Genomic DNA, 15,277 nt, shown 5'->3' with positions numbered 1-15,277 from the left:
TATGCAAGATGTGGCTTTGTTGTCAAAAATAAGTTTTTCACTTTTTTTTGAAGTCACTGGGCTGACTTTTTAAATCTAACTCATATGCTACTGCCCCAGAAATTGATACTTGGGGGCAAAGGATGAGGATGGATGTTGACCAGTTTTATTCACGCAGCATCTTTATAACAGTTGTATTTGCCAATTCTACTTGTGCAATAAATAGCTTGGTTTCTGACAGTTCCAGATAAATGTAGCTGTAGTGCTCCCTAGTGGTTAATAGGAGTAAATTATTTTATTTTTTTACCGGTTTTCGACAAAAGATCCCATACCACTGACTGTGCTCATGTTAGGAGTATCTTGATGTTAATAGTGAAGTTCTTTTCAGCAGGATTTCTAGGACCTAGAGAAGTTGTATATATATACAGTAAATAATTGCTTCTATAAATGTATACTTTATTTGAATCAAGGAAAAATGCAGTGTTGAATTTGATAATGTGATTATCAGATAATAATTGATTATTGAGTCAACCTTAATAATATTAATTAACAAAAACAGTTGAATTTAATTGACATTGTCCTTTTTTATTTTACAAATCATGAAAAGAGTACAAAGAGGAGAATGAGAAAATAAGTAACTAAGCAACAGTTTGACCACAGAAAATAACGTAACTCTGTTCTCTGTTAACTGTACAGTAAGGAGGACAAATGATTCTCATGTAAGTAATGTAAATAGTTTTACTAAAGAATTGTGGGACAGAAACAAGCAAGATCATAAAATTCAGAAGACTTTAATACTGCTAAAAAGCAGAACATAATATACAAAGTAACCCCATCAACCTAGTACAAAAATACTGTGCCCAGAAACTATATATTTGTTCAAATATTTTTAAAAGATACAAGAATACAAATGGACAAACTCAGTGGCTAGTGACTGTGATTAAGGTTTTTATTAAACTATAATAGAAGTGTATATTAAAACTATTTACAGTGCGTTTCACACTACATTCTTTAAGAGACACACGCGTGTCTGCCATGTGAATACAGAGAGGGCTCAAATTCTAACTTCAGTTACATCTGTAAAGTACCTTGGACATCAGCAGGAATAGCTGAATACAGTAAAGAACAGGTGAAGCACATGTTACCAAGGGTAAGATTTTGGTCCCTCTTTATATGTATAGGCAAAAAAAAGCAGATTTGACCCATTCCTTCACTTTCTGTACTGCTCAATCCAACTCCCACTGAGGTAAATGGGAATCATTTAATTAACTTCAAATGGGCATTTAAGCATACCTTGGCCCTGGCATAACAAGCTCATGCTATAGCGGTTAGTGGAAACTAGCTATTAAATAGCATTGTCACATTAGTATACATTTACAAACAGTGGTACTTAGATATGAGTTTCTCTATGGAAACGTACTTCTTTATGTGGAAGATGAACTTTCCCATGCAATTTTCATTCATCTAGCAATGACAAAGACAAATTATCTTGATGTCACAATTTGCTATATTAATCAAGTGTCACTACTTACCAGGCTAGACTCTGATGTTTCTTGTTCCTATAAAATCCAAACTGAAACTCCAGCCCTCGTTATTTCTCATACCCTGGCCAAACTCAGATTTTTATTCAAGCTCCAAAATTCAAGTTTACCTTTCAAACTAGTGCATGTCCCTGAAGAAGCTCTCTGATGTTGTATTACAGAGTAGGCAATTGTAAAATTAAGCTGAATCCCTGTGGAGTGTAAACTCCATGTGATTTGACATGAAGAAGAAGCTGCAGTGTCACAGAGACAAGATTCCTAACTAAAGCTAATGTAAAACTTTGCCTTGAAGATTCAGTCTCTACAAAACCCTTAAAAGTGTATGAATTTATTTTGAGTTGGGCATTTTTTCCATCAGCACTCTCCACTACGATTCTCAGGCAAAACTCAGGAGGCCCAAACCAGATCACTCAAGCAACACCCCCTAATTTTAAGGAGCTGCGCATTTCCGTATAAAGGGCTGAAATAATTAATTACCTGGTAATTCTGAAAAATCTTAATATGAACTACACACTGCTCTGAAACTGGCAGTTCTTGCCAGTGCCAGATAAAATGGATTGGAATGGAGTTCAAAAACTTACCTTTATGTGTACCCAGTTGGCAGAAGGCAACAGATAAAATGAGGCTGCAGTCCTCTCTTCTAAAGAGAGAGCAGCTAGTCATCAGTGGAATACTTTATTCACTTTTATCACTAGCCTACTTATACTTGCATTCTGTGCAGATCTGAGAGTGATCCACTCTTAACTTTAAACTGCTACTAATCAAAGAGCAGTAGTATCTCCACATTTTAGATTACAAATAAGACATTATTAAAGTCTAATGCTTTATTTTTCCCTCCTTTCTTTTACTGTGTGAGATAACAGAAGACCTATGCATTCTACAGCTAGTATTAGATGAGTGACTAACTTGTTGGAATAGAAGCGCTAGCTACACCTTAAAGAGCCTCACTGATATTTTTAATTAGAAGAGCTAGGGTCAATCAACAATTTTTTACAGGTTAAGATGTATTATACAAGTTATTTTCAAAAGGGGAACAAAAACAGAAACAAAAGTGTACTCTAAGCACTAAACTATGCTCTAGAGTGACTTCTTAGGAAAATACGTACATGTCTGAGAACAAATAGGATCCTAACTTAGATGTCTTTATTGAGGAAAAATATTAAAAAGATAGTGGGACAAATTCTGCACCCAAAAACTTCAGTATCAAATTTCACAATAGCCTTAGTGGAATTAAGACTGAACTAACAAAGTGACTAACTCCATTTCAGCTTATAGCTTGCACAATCCCTGCTGATTTCTTTATCTAGGCAGTATAAATTAGGGTAGAATATGTCTGAGACTTGACTGAAATAATTGGATACACAACTCATGATGAAATTAATGACAGCTGCATGGCTATAATCCACTCACTGGGTTTGAAACTGTTGAGCTCTGAACGCAATGAATTTCAGGCAGAGAACAGCCTGGCATTTTTCATATTGTCACCTATAAGCATTATAAAATGAAAGAACAATTTTCTGCACACAGTCCTCACAAAAGCCATGAGACAAAACTAGCACCCTTTGACTTTGCCTTCAGGCAGACTGAAACACTGTATAAATAACTTGATCACTGTCTGAATTTTCATGAAGTACAGCAAGCTATGCTTTTAAGGTCCTTAAACCAGTAGTTTAAAAGGTTTAGTTTTGTAGAAATATATACAAATACAGGTGTATTATGACAACATTTAGGTGGTATATTTACTATAAACTATATTTTTATATTTGTTCTGATCTTTGTAGTGGAAGAAATTCTATGGGTTAAATGTGTAAAGATGTGTACCTAAATATGTGCACATACTGTATAACAAGGTACGTTTTAAGTGAAACTTTAAAAAAAATGCAACCCGTTATATCTGTTTTTCCTAAGTCAAAGGTATGAATCCAGCACTCCTTTGTACTAGTTACAAGTTTATGCCATAATAAAGCTATGTTGAACATGCAATATAGCAGAGAAATATAAATACTGGGATCTTAATGTAAATGATATGTCACTATAGGGTAATATTACTATAGTTGATTTGCTGTGTTGTTACCATGAATTACTAGTCTCAGCCATACTAGCAGAATACACCTTTATATACATATACTTTGTTCATATCTATATTAAATGTATATCTTACCAGTTGACTTAGTTAACGATTATATTTCAGTGTCTTAAGCATCCAAGAAGAAGAAAGAAAATACGACGACTATGTAAATCCTGAAGCAAGATTTCATGTTTATCAAAAAGGAACTGAAAACTTTTAGGGGGGACCACTACAGTTTTTCTGCATAGATATGACATATATTACATACATACACATACATTGTACTGTGTATGCAATATAAATACACATATGGAGTACTACATAACAACACCCTGCAATTCTTGATTATTACAGCATTCCATAACTTTTTGAAAAATCTGAAAAAAATAGCTATTACTATAAATACTTTTGTAGAAAAAAGTTTTCAATTCATCTGCAATAATATATTATTGGTAGGCATTAGGGAAATTTGAGATAGGATTTGATCAGTGACAAATAGTTTAGGTTGGCAGAAATGCGGCAGACCGTAAGAATATCTTTTTCTACGTTTTTAAGAACTTCTTTTATGGAACTCAGTATTGCGGAATATCTTGAAACATTTGCTTCATGTTTTATTAACTTCTGATACTTATTATCTAAATGCAGACTGATAAAAAGGGCTTGTTTTCACTGTCTGGGAAGTTTTCACTTTCACTGGGGAGAGGAACTTTTTGCAGTTTCCAACTAGAATTTTCTCGATTACCATAATACAAATGAATTCCTGTACTTCAAAGTGCTATCCCAAATGTATAAGTTTTGCCTAAAATTACTGACATTTTAATTAAAAATTCATTGTTACAGATTAAAAAACTTAACACTTATTGTTGGTATACGCACCGAAGTTGCATCCATATTACTAACCAGTCTTATACCGTTGACGTTAATCTCCTAATCCTGTCTACGCAAGGCTCTCTTGTGCTAGCATATTCTGGATTTGTTTTATGTGTGTATTTTCTTCAGTTGGTTCCCAGGGATCAATTCAAAACAATGGTTATTAGTCATCTTCATTTAAATAGAATGTCAGTTCCTTCTTTTCCTACTGCAAGTTAATTGGTTTCTTTCTCTTTTAATACTTGTTAGTGTCTCCTATACAAATGGTGAGTTCCCGTAGTGTTCTCAGCTATTTTTGTTTTCACTTTTCCTTTTTCCTTTAAGACTTGGTTATTAGTAATTGTTAACATTTACTAGTACTAAAAACGATTTCTAAAAAATGTTATAAAACTTTCTGAAATCTCAAGCAGTTCTTCAGAGTGGTCATAGTCATTTCATAACAGCCCTGGCCTAAAGAATCAGCGTCACTAACAGTCACTACAAGTATGTCACTCCTGGTTCATTCTGAATCGGATTCTCATCTCTTGCTCTTCCAGACACATTCTCTTCTACTTTTCCTGCGCTTGCTTCTGTTGGTTACGAGGATGTTAAATTTTACCTTCAGAATGAAGATAAAGCAAACATACAGAACTGATCTTGTTTAGTTTCCATTTCTCTCTTTGGTTCTTGCAGCCTTCTATGGGAAACGTTCTACCAAGGCAGCCTGTCAGTTATGTTGAGTTGTGACTTTGCATCACTGTTTAAGCAGATGTCCTCATCCATGGATAGTTATGACACTTTGACCACTGAACTCATATTAAGCCTCCATTGCCTAACAATTTGCAGGGTTTTTTAAAACTTTTCCAAATGTAAGGCATTTTGTTGAGCCATTCTTCTAATACGAAAAAGTTACTGGGTGTATAAATTCTGGGGCTTCTACATTTCAAAGCCCATTTCTGTCTTCTGCAAGAGGATAGCATAGTATATGCTGGATTAGACTCCCTAGAGTTAAACTTTCCTTTAAACCTCTAGGAAGAGAACAGGCAACATTGCTCATTACTTACATAACCTAATGCAACAAGACTGAAAGAGGAAAAAAGGTGCAAAATGCAGTAGTCTTTAACATACTGGCCACACATGATCACTAAACAACTATATACATCTCTAAAGTAATAGGCTCTCAAGGATAGTCAAGTAACTGCACTCGTACCATCTTGTAGAACAGGGTAGCATAAACTAACTCTGTAGATCTTTTTTTCCATCTCACTCAGATGAAATAGAAGAAATATACAATCTTCATATAACCTTGGCATATACATGGTCATGCTATGTTTTAAAATGTGGAAGAATAATACAGCAGTGGCCAAACATAAGCCAAATCCATACAGTGTTTAGCAAAACGCAGCACTCCCCAATTACTATGTCTTCTCTGTGAACTTAAGCTTGTGGTTGTCAAATCAGCAACTCAGTTCCGTTTGGCTTGATTGCTTTCTCCGTTAATCAGATTCTTTTCTTGCTGTTCAGCTAAGGATTGCCATTTCTGCCTATTTTTTCTACAGCCATCCAGTAAGGGGTAGCAGGCCTCTGAAACGTTTGTTAGCGCCTGAAATAAATTAAGAACATGTAAGACAAGTTATATTTAACAGCCAAATAACTGTTCTTAATGATGATCGTTAGAGAAACCAAAATGACTGAAGTACAAAGTATAACTACACTTGAAATTGAACTTGTATTTGGAACTTAACTTCAAGGAAGACTTGTTGCGGATCAAATAAGAACACAGCTACCTGACATGTGTAGATCAGACTAAATGGCTGTGTCCATTTAGCACACCATTCATAAGGAAGAAGGAGCCGGGATAGTAGTTTGTTTTATCATGTGCAAGTGAGCTATCCAGGATTCCTAGCAAAGTATTATACATGGACTTTGTTTGCAAGCCCACCCTTTGTGTATATGGCAAGGTTTATCGTGAGGGTGACCTTGGAATGGTCATCAGATACATACAGAGCAGTTATATCCAGTGTGACTGTATTCAGTGATGTAACAACTAGTGCAGAACAGTTCTCCAAGGAATATTTGAACTCAAGACAGTTAGCACCCAATAGAGGAATTATATTTGACACTTAGTGCTCTTGAGAACAGCTCAAGTCACTCTCAAATACTTTTCATTTCTGGACGTGGTTGTGTTACTATAGCAGTGTGAGGGAAAAGTGGATTGTGATATTTAAGCACATAATTTAAAGACCAAAGAAGAGAATTCATAAGCATTTTGGTATATTTTTCCTTCCTGATGGAAGTGATCGACATATATCCTCTCACTATAAAGACACTTAGCCCTTACTTGCATAAGTGGTTCTGTTGACTTTTGGAATGAAGTAGCCCTGCTCAAATGTGTGAAGTGAGAGCTTAATACTTTAGATGGTGCTGAACAGACAACAGGATATGGACAAGAGTGTTTGAGCCCACTGAGTCTATAAATTCTCTTATAACTTAGAAAAATGTTACATAGGGACTCTACTGAATCATAAAGTATATGGTATAAGTCTTCATAGTTCCTTTTGGCTTTATAGGCTGCTTCATTAGTTCCAGTAAACTTAACTGAATTTTTCTTGATGTTTACCATTATAAGAAGAATGGAGCTCTCAAATATCCCTGAGGTATTCCTGGTTTATTTATCTGAATACATCTAAACAGTATTAAAAAAAGCTGAATGGTACGCTTCATTTCCAATAAAAAATGAAAAGAGTGAAACACACTTTTGTTTTTTCAGATTTCTGAACTTAAAGGGAAGACGTATGTAGATCCTTCATCTTAATTGCACTGGTCATCTATCCAACACAAGCCACAAAACTTCTTCAGTTCATCTGGAGTTGAATTATTCTGAATAAAATGGTAAGTTACTTGCAGTGCTGCACTGGGCACTCATCATTTGTTCCATTGTGTGTTAAATTCCTACTGACTGGATGAAAGCCCATAAAAAAACTCAGTGAAAGGGTTGTAGTGACAACAAGCCTGTTCATTGTTTGCTTTTATAGCATTAGAATATTGGAGAGTTAACTGTGTGCTTGTTCATTTTCAAAGTAACATTGAATGAAATAGTTTATATATTTTACCATCCATTAAGAAGATGGTAAAGAAGAAAAAAAATGCATAAGCAGGTGATGTCCCCTACCTGTACTCCAGTCAGAATAAACAAACTCTGGATCAGCTCAAAGCATAGCCTTTCCTTGGATTTACCAGGACTGTTACCTTAAATAGTAAGTACCAGTACATTTTTTGGTCTAAAGGTTTTTCTGCCTGATGGTTTCTATCAGTTCCTCACAGGCTCCCTGTTCTCTTTAGTCCTCTCCGCCCCTACATATAAGTCATCCTCACCTCTCAGGTTAGGACACAGCTGCTAACAAACTCTGAGCCTATATAAAGTCCCAGATACTGCTACACCCTGCTACATGCTGTTTCAGTTAAGGTGAGACTTTTGAGACAGGATGACAAATGAGAGTGTTGCACTGAAAGCTGGTAAGAGGCAAAACGTTCAGAACACAAAGGTACTTTAGACTCCTGCTTGTGGGTATAACGTTCCTGGTCACAGAGGAAAGAGAAGACTCTAAACATTTCTCGGTAGTTTTGGCTGCTAACCAGGAATGGATTTGTATTCTAGGCAGCATAACAAAGCTGCAGTCTAACTGCTGCAGGGGCACAGTAGTTAGAAGTTACTCACACACCTTATTTCCTTGCAGAATCATACCTGGGCTGAGTGCAATCTGGACTAGTATCATTTGGTAACTGTTGATGCGAGATGCAGTGCATATTTCAGAGTAAATAATTGAAGACTTTCTGGTCTTTTTCTAAATGGAAAGGCAAAGCTCCCCCATAAAAACAACAACAAAAAACATATAGAAGTTCAGTTTCTGGAGCCTGAAATCTGTTTAAGTTTTCTGTTCAGAGCATTTTGTGTTCCTAAGGTCTGTACCTTTGCACAGCTATTCAGTCTTCTTTCAATGGCCTACCTCCTGCTGGAGAGAGCATTCTGAGGCTTGCCAGCAAAGCCTGCCGTATTTTCCTGACAAGCAGTTTCTACAGCACAGAAAGATGTAAGTTTTAGGGGCAGCAGCTAGCAGCTCCCTCTCTTTCCTCTACCTTTCTTTCCTTCCAGCTGGTAGATGTGGATTCTTTTTAGAAGGCTTCACTGCAGAAGAGGGCAAAATGTGAGCAATCATCTTGTTCCTACCTCCCACTGGAAGATTCCTAGAAGTAGCCCATCTGTTCCTCACCTTTCAAATCTCAGTTCTTGTAGAACGCATGCTGCAATCTCAGGCTTTCAGCCTGGTGCTTTACTAGTTTAAAAAATTAGAAACTACTATGTTTTGTTTCGCGCTGTATCTGACCAAGTACCTGCTTAGGGCAGTTTGTGACTAGGATGAAAAACATTTCCAGTTCTCTCATGCATTTTTTGTGTGTGACGAGAGGAGGAGAGAAAAGGGATGGGAAATTTTAAGCTCAGGTTAATTTCCTCTATACAGCATATCCCTTTTTGCATGACACATTCAGAATGCTTTAAAATTCATATAGGAATAGTCTTTATCAGTGCAGTAGATGGATACTATTGTTTTCATTGTTAGCAAAGCGTTAGATATTTGTGACTTTCCCTAAAGGTCATGGCAGCTCACTGGCAGAATCAAGAACATAACCCAAGGATCTAACACCGAGTCCCTAAAACATAGCATTTACCACCCACTTTTGAAAAAATATATATATAACAAAAGATATTATCAGACAAATATGCCGTTAATGGTAAATACTAAATTAATTACATCCATAAAACCTGTGTAATACATAATAAAGTAATTTGTCTTTTTTAGCTAAGGAACTACAACAAATATGATTCTAATTTTAAAACTGCAGTAATTACAGGCTACAGTGAGCAATTCTGGTTTTAGATGTTCACAGTCCTTTCTTATGTACCATACCTCATACAACTGTAAACAAACAGCATCTATGAATCCAACCTGCATGCTGGGAATTTTATTTTTCTTCTCTCTGTTCATTAGATCCTGCAAATAAAAAGTAAATAAGCTCTATATTTAAATAAATGAAATAAAAAGAAAATTCAAGAGAAGGCTGGAATTATACAGGAGCAGCTTTAAAAGTATAGTAAAGTCAGCATAGCAGGGTATCAGTATGTGTGTGATGCAGCTAATTTGACTGCATGACTGGCCTTCAGAGCTTGTTTGTGGACTGGCAGAGACCAAACAGCCAGAGGAACAGACAGACTTACTGGCTTAGGATAGGTGAAAATAGGCGCTAGAACTGTATTACCTAGACAATTTAGCGATACTGACTTGGAGGAAATAATGCTGTCTGTTCTTTTGACTCAAAGAGAACGAGACAGTGTTGGTGTTTGTGAACTACAGAAGCAAAGTGGCTACCAGGAAGACAGGGAAGAAGGAGTTGGTTCTGTGCTCTGGTCACTGGCAGAAAAGCTGGCTTTTGAAAAGCATATAAAGTCCTGTTTGTAGGAGTCATTTTGAAAGAGGTGATTCTGCGTGATTCTCTCACTTACTGTTGGTTCTATGTTGAGTTCTTTCCGCTCTTTATCTCCTTGATCAAAGAACTCTGTAGCTACAAGCTCAGCAATCTGTAAGAAATTCCACACATTCAAAAGTTTAAAAGTTTAATTGCTACCTACAGTCAAACCAGTTTTCCTTTGTGGAGTTTCTGGCCTATATGATGAAGACAACATATCATAGGAATACATATTTGAAGTATAAACATGTATTGTCTCATGTCTATGCATAATACTCTGGACTTGTGTAAACCCTACTACCAAAGCTTACTTTATGTATTAGTTAAATCTCAAAACAATCCTGCAAGGTACTGATGTGCAAATTAAAACATATAAATGTTAAGGACAGTATTTTAAATGTAGAACTAAGAGCAATGATTTTCAAAAGTCACTGATGATTTTAAATTACTACTTTCTGGATATTCTACCTATGAAACCTGATCTCTTGCACTTAAAAAACATTAGGCACCTGCTGTTTGAAAAATCATTTCTGCTTAGGATATGTCAAATTTGAAGCTGCTATAATGAGACTCTCTAGCTTAACAGTTAGCTTTTAAAATTCTTCATCACACATCTGTGCAGAAAAAAATGCACTTGCATGTGCTGATATTTATTCTGACAGTACAAGAAAACTGAATTAAGTAGCTGGAATATTTGATAGCTTATAACAGCTGGCATGATAAACACAGACCAAGGTCAGCTGATATCAAGTTGTATGTTGTATCAGTTGACTGCCTTGTGATAACACAGAAAGGTTCAAAATAACAAAAAGACTCCTGATGTACCTCAGATTACGGCTAACAGGATGACATAGCTAAATGCACAGATCCTGCCGCAAAGACCTGCGAAAATCTTCAACCCCTATTGAGCTCTTTGAAGGGTTGCTTCCTCAGACTCTGCATTCCACCAATGCCTTTACAGTGAGGGAGGCTGGATGGAATAAATAGAAGCTATTATGTAGAGCTTATATTTAGGAAAACTTAAATGTAATCATATACCCGTTGCTGAACAGGCCATGGTTTGGTTATGGCTGATAAATCACAAGCAGTCATCAGCATTGCTCTGTGGAAAAAAAGAAAGAAATCTATGAATTATTGTACAGTAAAACTTACGTAGCTGTCAAATCAAGTGATTAGTAAATAGAATATCCAATTTCAAGGAAAATCAAAGTCAGAAAAAAAGTGAAATTAAAGCAAAATTATGAAGATGTCCAAGGTTTGATTATGTGGTAGACTCCTTCACCTGTGTGAAATGAGCACACAGACATGAGCAAATCTGGCTGGCTCATGTCATGGATTCACATGAAATAAACGGTTTCATTTCATTTGCTAGTGGATAGATATCACATCTATCTCCGCCTGTCATAACAGTGACTGCCATCTCTTTGTTAACAGTTCCAATATGAGGGCCAAGGAGTGAATTAGGAATAGAGATAGAATATGACTAAACTAGAATGGTTTTTAAAGGCCCTGAATTGGAAATAGGGTAGCCTGCCTTTCTGACACAACCTAAGTAAGCCCACTTTTCTATAGCTATGCAATACAAGGTGTGTTTCTATTCATAATCTTTTTTTTTTTTTTCACACCATCAGAAATGAATCTGCTGCAAAACAAACAGCCTGTCCTGAATCTTTAGACTATTGGTTTCAGCAGGTCAGTGCTTAAAGATAGCATATCCGCAGCAAGAGAACAACGGAGTACCTAGGCAATGGCCTACGCTCTTTAGGAAGAATAGAAATGCTTTTGTAACTCCACATGTACTTACCAAAGTTTATTATACAGGCTACAGGGTTAGACGCAGGAACTCATTCAGTAACGAATGTCACCTGTGCTAGTTTGTACGGGCCCAGAGTACACAGATGTACTGGTTTTACAGAAATTCACAGCAATGTGGCATGGAAGATCTGGTGCTTAACATTAATAGCTTTTTAATGATTCTGCGTTTACTTACAAAAATAGCTCCTTCTGCATAGGATCTTCCCAATTAAATTGCTTCTTCCTTAGAAGTTCAAAAAACTCTCCCCTCCTCCTTTAAAATAAGTAAAAACAGGAAAAGATTTTACATCATGCTGACACAATCCAAACATCCAGCAATGACTGTCCAGCCAAACTTGCTTCTAACTTACTTTATATATAGTGCTAGGTCTGTGGCAAGAATGGCTTGTTTTATCATTTTCAGTGTGGCCTTGTATTCTTCAATGGAAAGGTTGCTGAGAATCTGATTTCCCTTTACAGAAAATAAAACCAGTGTTAACAATCAAATGGGCAACAGCTCACCAATGTGCTAAAATCTCTCTTAAATGCTGAATCATTCTTATTTGTTTACTAGTATCTATTGTTACACTTTTATCCGGCTACCTTTTACAGATGTCCCAATTAAAAAATAAAAATTCCAGTATTTCTGAGTAATGGCAGACAGCCCTGCAGCAGCAGTGTCATAACTGACTGTATTACAAAATGAAACTGCAGAGAGAGCAATGTCAAAGCCTGTTAAGTTAATTTCATCCACCAGAAATAAATTTCCTCCTAGAATTTCTCTTTCCTTTCTTTCCCCTCTTGAAGTACAGAAATTATAACAGATTCTAGTACCTGCTTATAAATCTCATCTAAATTACAATATTTTTCTTTTATTAAACAACATAAATAACAAACTATTACATAAAAACATCAGCAGCCCAGTGTGAAACCAAAGTGTTACGGAGCTGGTGGGGTGGCAACTTGCCTCTGCTTTTTTCCATATTTTCCTGTCTGCATAAGCGATAACCACTTCTTATTAACACTTATTATTAATCACTTAACGTTAAGGACGCCAAAACTACCAAACCTGTGATAGGAAATGAACAGTGAAAATACTGCTTTGAAGTGATTGTGCATGCTGAATAACTGGTCTTAACATTAATTAATAATATAAGAGAAGAAGAATGTAGTTTTATTTGCGCATTTAGTTAACTTAAGTTTGGCTTCACTTTGGAATGTCAACATTAGCAGTGTTTGGTTTGGTCTCATCAGGAGTGCTTTGTGTATGTGTAGGCCAGAATGTTTTCTTGAAATGAAAGCAAGGACATGGGTTTGTATGGTGGTTCATGAGAGGTCAAGAAAATGGGAACAAAGCCTTTTGTTTCCTTTGGTCCAAAGGAGCAGGTACTCTAAAGGGTATTAGCAAAGCTTCCCTTATCAGGCAACTCTTGGAAATGTTTGGTGGCACGCAGAAATGGAACTGTGATTTCAAAAGTGCTGCATTTGCTTTCTTTACCCAAAAAGGAATAAAGTTCATTTAGGAATGTATAAGGATGGGAATCTATCCAAAAGCTAAAAATAAAAGTGAAATAAGGAACAGCTTCCTTCAGTATACACAAAAATGAGGCACTCACTGGACTATTCAGGATCATAAGGCATTGATCAAAATGGTGATGCTCCATGATTGAGTGGCAATACAGTTGAGCCAGTGGATGTTCACTTCTGAGGAGCAGGAAAAAAAAACACATATCATATTGAAAAATCAAATTAAATATATTACGCAGAACTAATTTCCCATCTAATGTCCTCGGTGTCAATTCAGCCCTCCAAATGCTTATTCTTAACCAGTTCCTCTCCCCCTACTCCTGTGTAACTGGCCAAACAGAATTAATACATTTGGAAGGATGCAGGGGGAGTACAGATACAAAGACAATGCTGTTACTTTGTCAGAGCCCTGGCAACTCTAGTTTTTTTTACCTTCTGTTATCTGTAGAGACTAGCTGCACACAAGGAGTGAGAAAATAATAAAAAATTTTTAAAGTCAAAGTTCTTATTTAAAAATGGAACGGTAACAAGAAAAGTTCCTTCACAAGCAGAAGTGGTTAAGTGCCAATTTGTGTGTGTATGTGTGTGTGTGTGTCTGTGTGTATGTGTGGCATTTCAGACACATGCCTAGCATATTAGTCAACTGAACTACTAAGCATGCAAGTAATAATGCAGACCTAATCCAAAGCCAGCTGATATCAATGAAAAACCTTCTGCTGACCTCAGTGGGCTTCGTTGCAAGGGCCAAAAAAGTTATCGAATGATTTTCTATTGTGCTGCTAACCTTAGTGATATTGCATTCATCACCACTCTCTCCATGACCAAACTACTCCAATATCATTACCTTCCCTCTGCCCAGTGCAAAATCCAAAGGGAAACAGGATGTCAGTTGTACTACAGGCAGTGAAAAACAGCAGTGAAAAAAGCCAACTGCAGGAATGCAGAATTTAAAGCTATCTGAGTTTATAACAGAATTTACTGTTTTGAGTAGCTTTAGACAGACTACAGAAGCTCCTCCTCTCTGAGGATTTCTACACTTTCTTCCCCTCCCTCATTGCATAATAAGGTTCTTAGCTTTTGCAACTGTATCTTATTTTTCAGCCCCTGTTCCCACAATGCTTATCTCATCTCTTTAACTGAATTGGGATCTTGGAAGTCTGTTTTGCTGCTGATCCTGAATCTAGTACTATAATTATAACCTGACCTATAAATGTTTAATCATGTGAGAAATCCTCTTTTAGCATACAGTTCCATGGGACTTTTTATGTGGTTAAGGATCATTCACAGGAATAAATGATGGCAGGATTGGGTCTCTATGTGAGTGACTGCCCACAGAGACTCAAATAAAAGACAGAACAGTAGACTCCGGGGATTTAAACAGCACAAAAATGACAGAGAGATGGAAAGACAAACAAAAACATGGAAAGGGAGATTAAAGGATGCAAGCCCCTTAGGATCATGGGCTGGCTGCCCAGCACTTCCTCTGAGACCACTGCAAAAGTAGTATAGCACAAATAACCTTGTGTGTTTCTGTAAGGAAAGAAATTGTAAGATGGTGCCAGCACATCCTGGGTGAAATTCCCATTGAGTTAAATGGGATGCGTACTATGTCCTAAAGTTCATCCTGACGGAACAGAGAAACACGTGAGAAAAATCTTAGGTTATCTTCCCAAGTACTGCACCAAACTATGGCTTGTTCAGTACTCACAGACTCTGTCTGCGAAGACGCCAGTGCTGGAATAAACTCAGGTTCCTAGTTCTGCAGTACATAGCATTTCTCTTAAGCCACCACGCCAGGCAGAGGACAGCATTTCTTTTTGAACGCAGTGGTTTGCTTATACAGTTTTCATACTCTGTGCTTGCTGTCTTTACACGTTGGTTTAGAAGAAAAACAAAACAAAAACCCTGCATATCTACCAAAAGACCTTAAAACAGACCATTTCCTGTAATTTCTGCTAACAGGACAGTTTTAATTTTTGAGGTCCTGTTGCTTAAG

The 15,277-nt window shown here is 36.7% G+C and overlaps 1 protein-coding gene and 1 long non-coding RNA gene across 8 annotated transcripts in view; one reads left to right on the top strand and one right to left on the bottom strand.

The window, feature by feature from the left end:
* LOC138067149 (uncharacterized) overlaps positions 1 to 15,277 on the top strand; it is a 133,199-nt gene that overhangs the window by 14,244 nt on the left and 103,678 nt on the right. The window contains exon 2 of the long non-coding RNA XR_011140857.1: positions 7,208 to 7,329. This is a non-coding gene — a long non-coding RNA (uncharacterized lncRNA). The remainder of the gene's footprint in view (positions 1 to 7,207; positions 7,330 to 15,277) is intronic.
* The window catches only part of PDE5A (phosphodiesterase 5A), a 71,003-nt gene continuing 56,269 nt past the window's right edge, over positions 544 to 15,277 (bottom strand). For all 7 annotated transcript variants that reach the window (XM_068941716.1, XM_068941715.1, XM_068941718.1 and 4 more), the window contains 7 exons: positions 13,371 to 13,458; positions 12,126 to 12,226; positions 11,951 to 12,028; positions 10,999 to 11,062; positions 9,998 to 10,072; positions 9,405 to 9,488; positions 544 to 6,040 (listed from right to left, as the gene is read on the bottom strand). In XM_068941716.1, coding sequence (XP_068797817.1) covers positions 5,903 to 6,040; positions 9,405 to 9,488; positions 9,998 to 10,072; positions 10,999 to 11,062; positions 11,951 to 12,028; positions 12,126 to 12,226; positions 13,371 to 13,458 — 628 coding nt within the window. In that variant the 3' untranslated portion in view covers positions 544 to 5,902. The remainder of the gene's footprint in view (positions 6,041 to 9,404; positions 9,489 to 9,997; positions 10,073 to 10,998; positions 11,063 to 11,950; positions 12,029 to 12,125; positions 12,227 to 13,370; positions 13,459 to 15,277) is intronic.

This window comes from Struthio camelus, chromosome 4, assembly GCF_040807025.1.
Source record: "Struthio camelus isolate bStrCam1 chromosome 4, bStrCam1.hap1, whole genome shotgun sequence".
NCBI classification, from domain to species: domain Eukaryota; kingdom Metazoa; phylum Chordata; class Aves; order Struthioniformes; family Struthionidae; genus Struthio; species Struthio camelus.
Note: the sequence above shows the minus strand (reverse complement) of the source record. Positions and strands in the feature narration are given on the sequence as shown.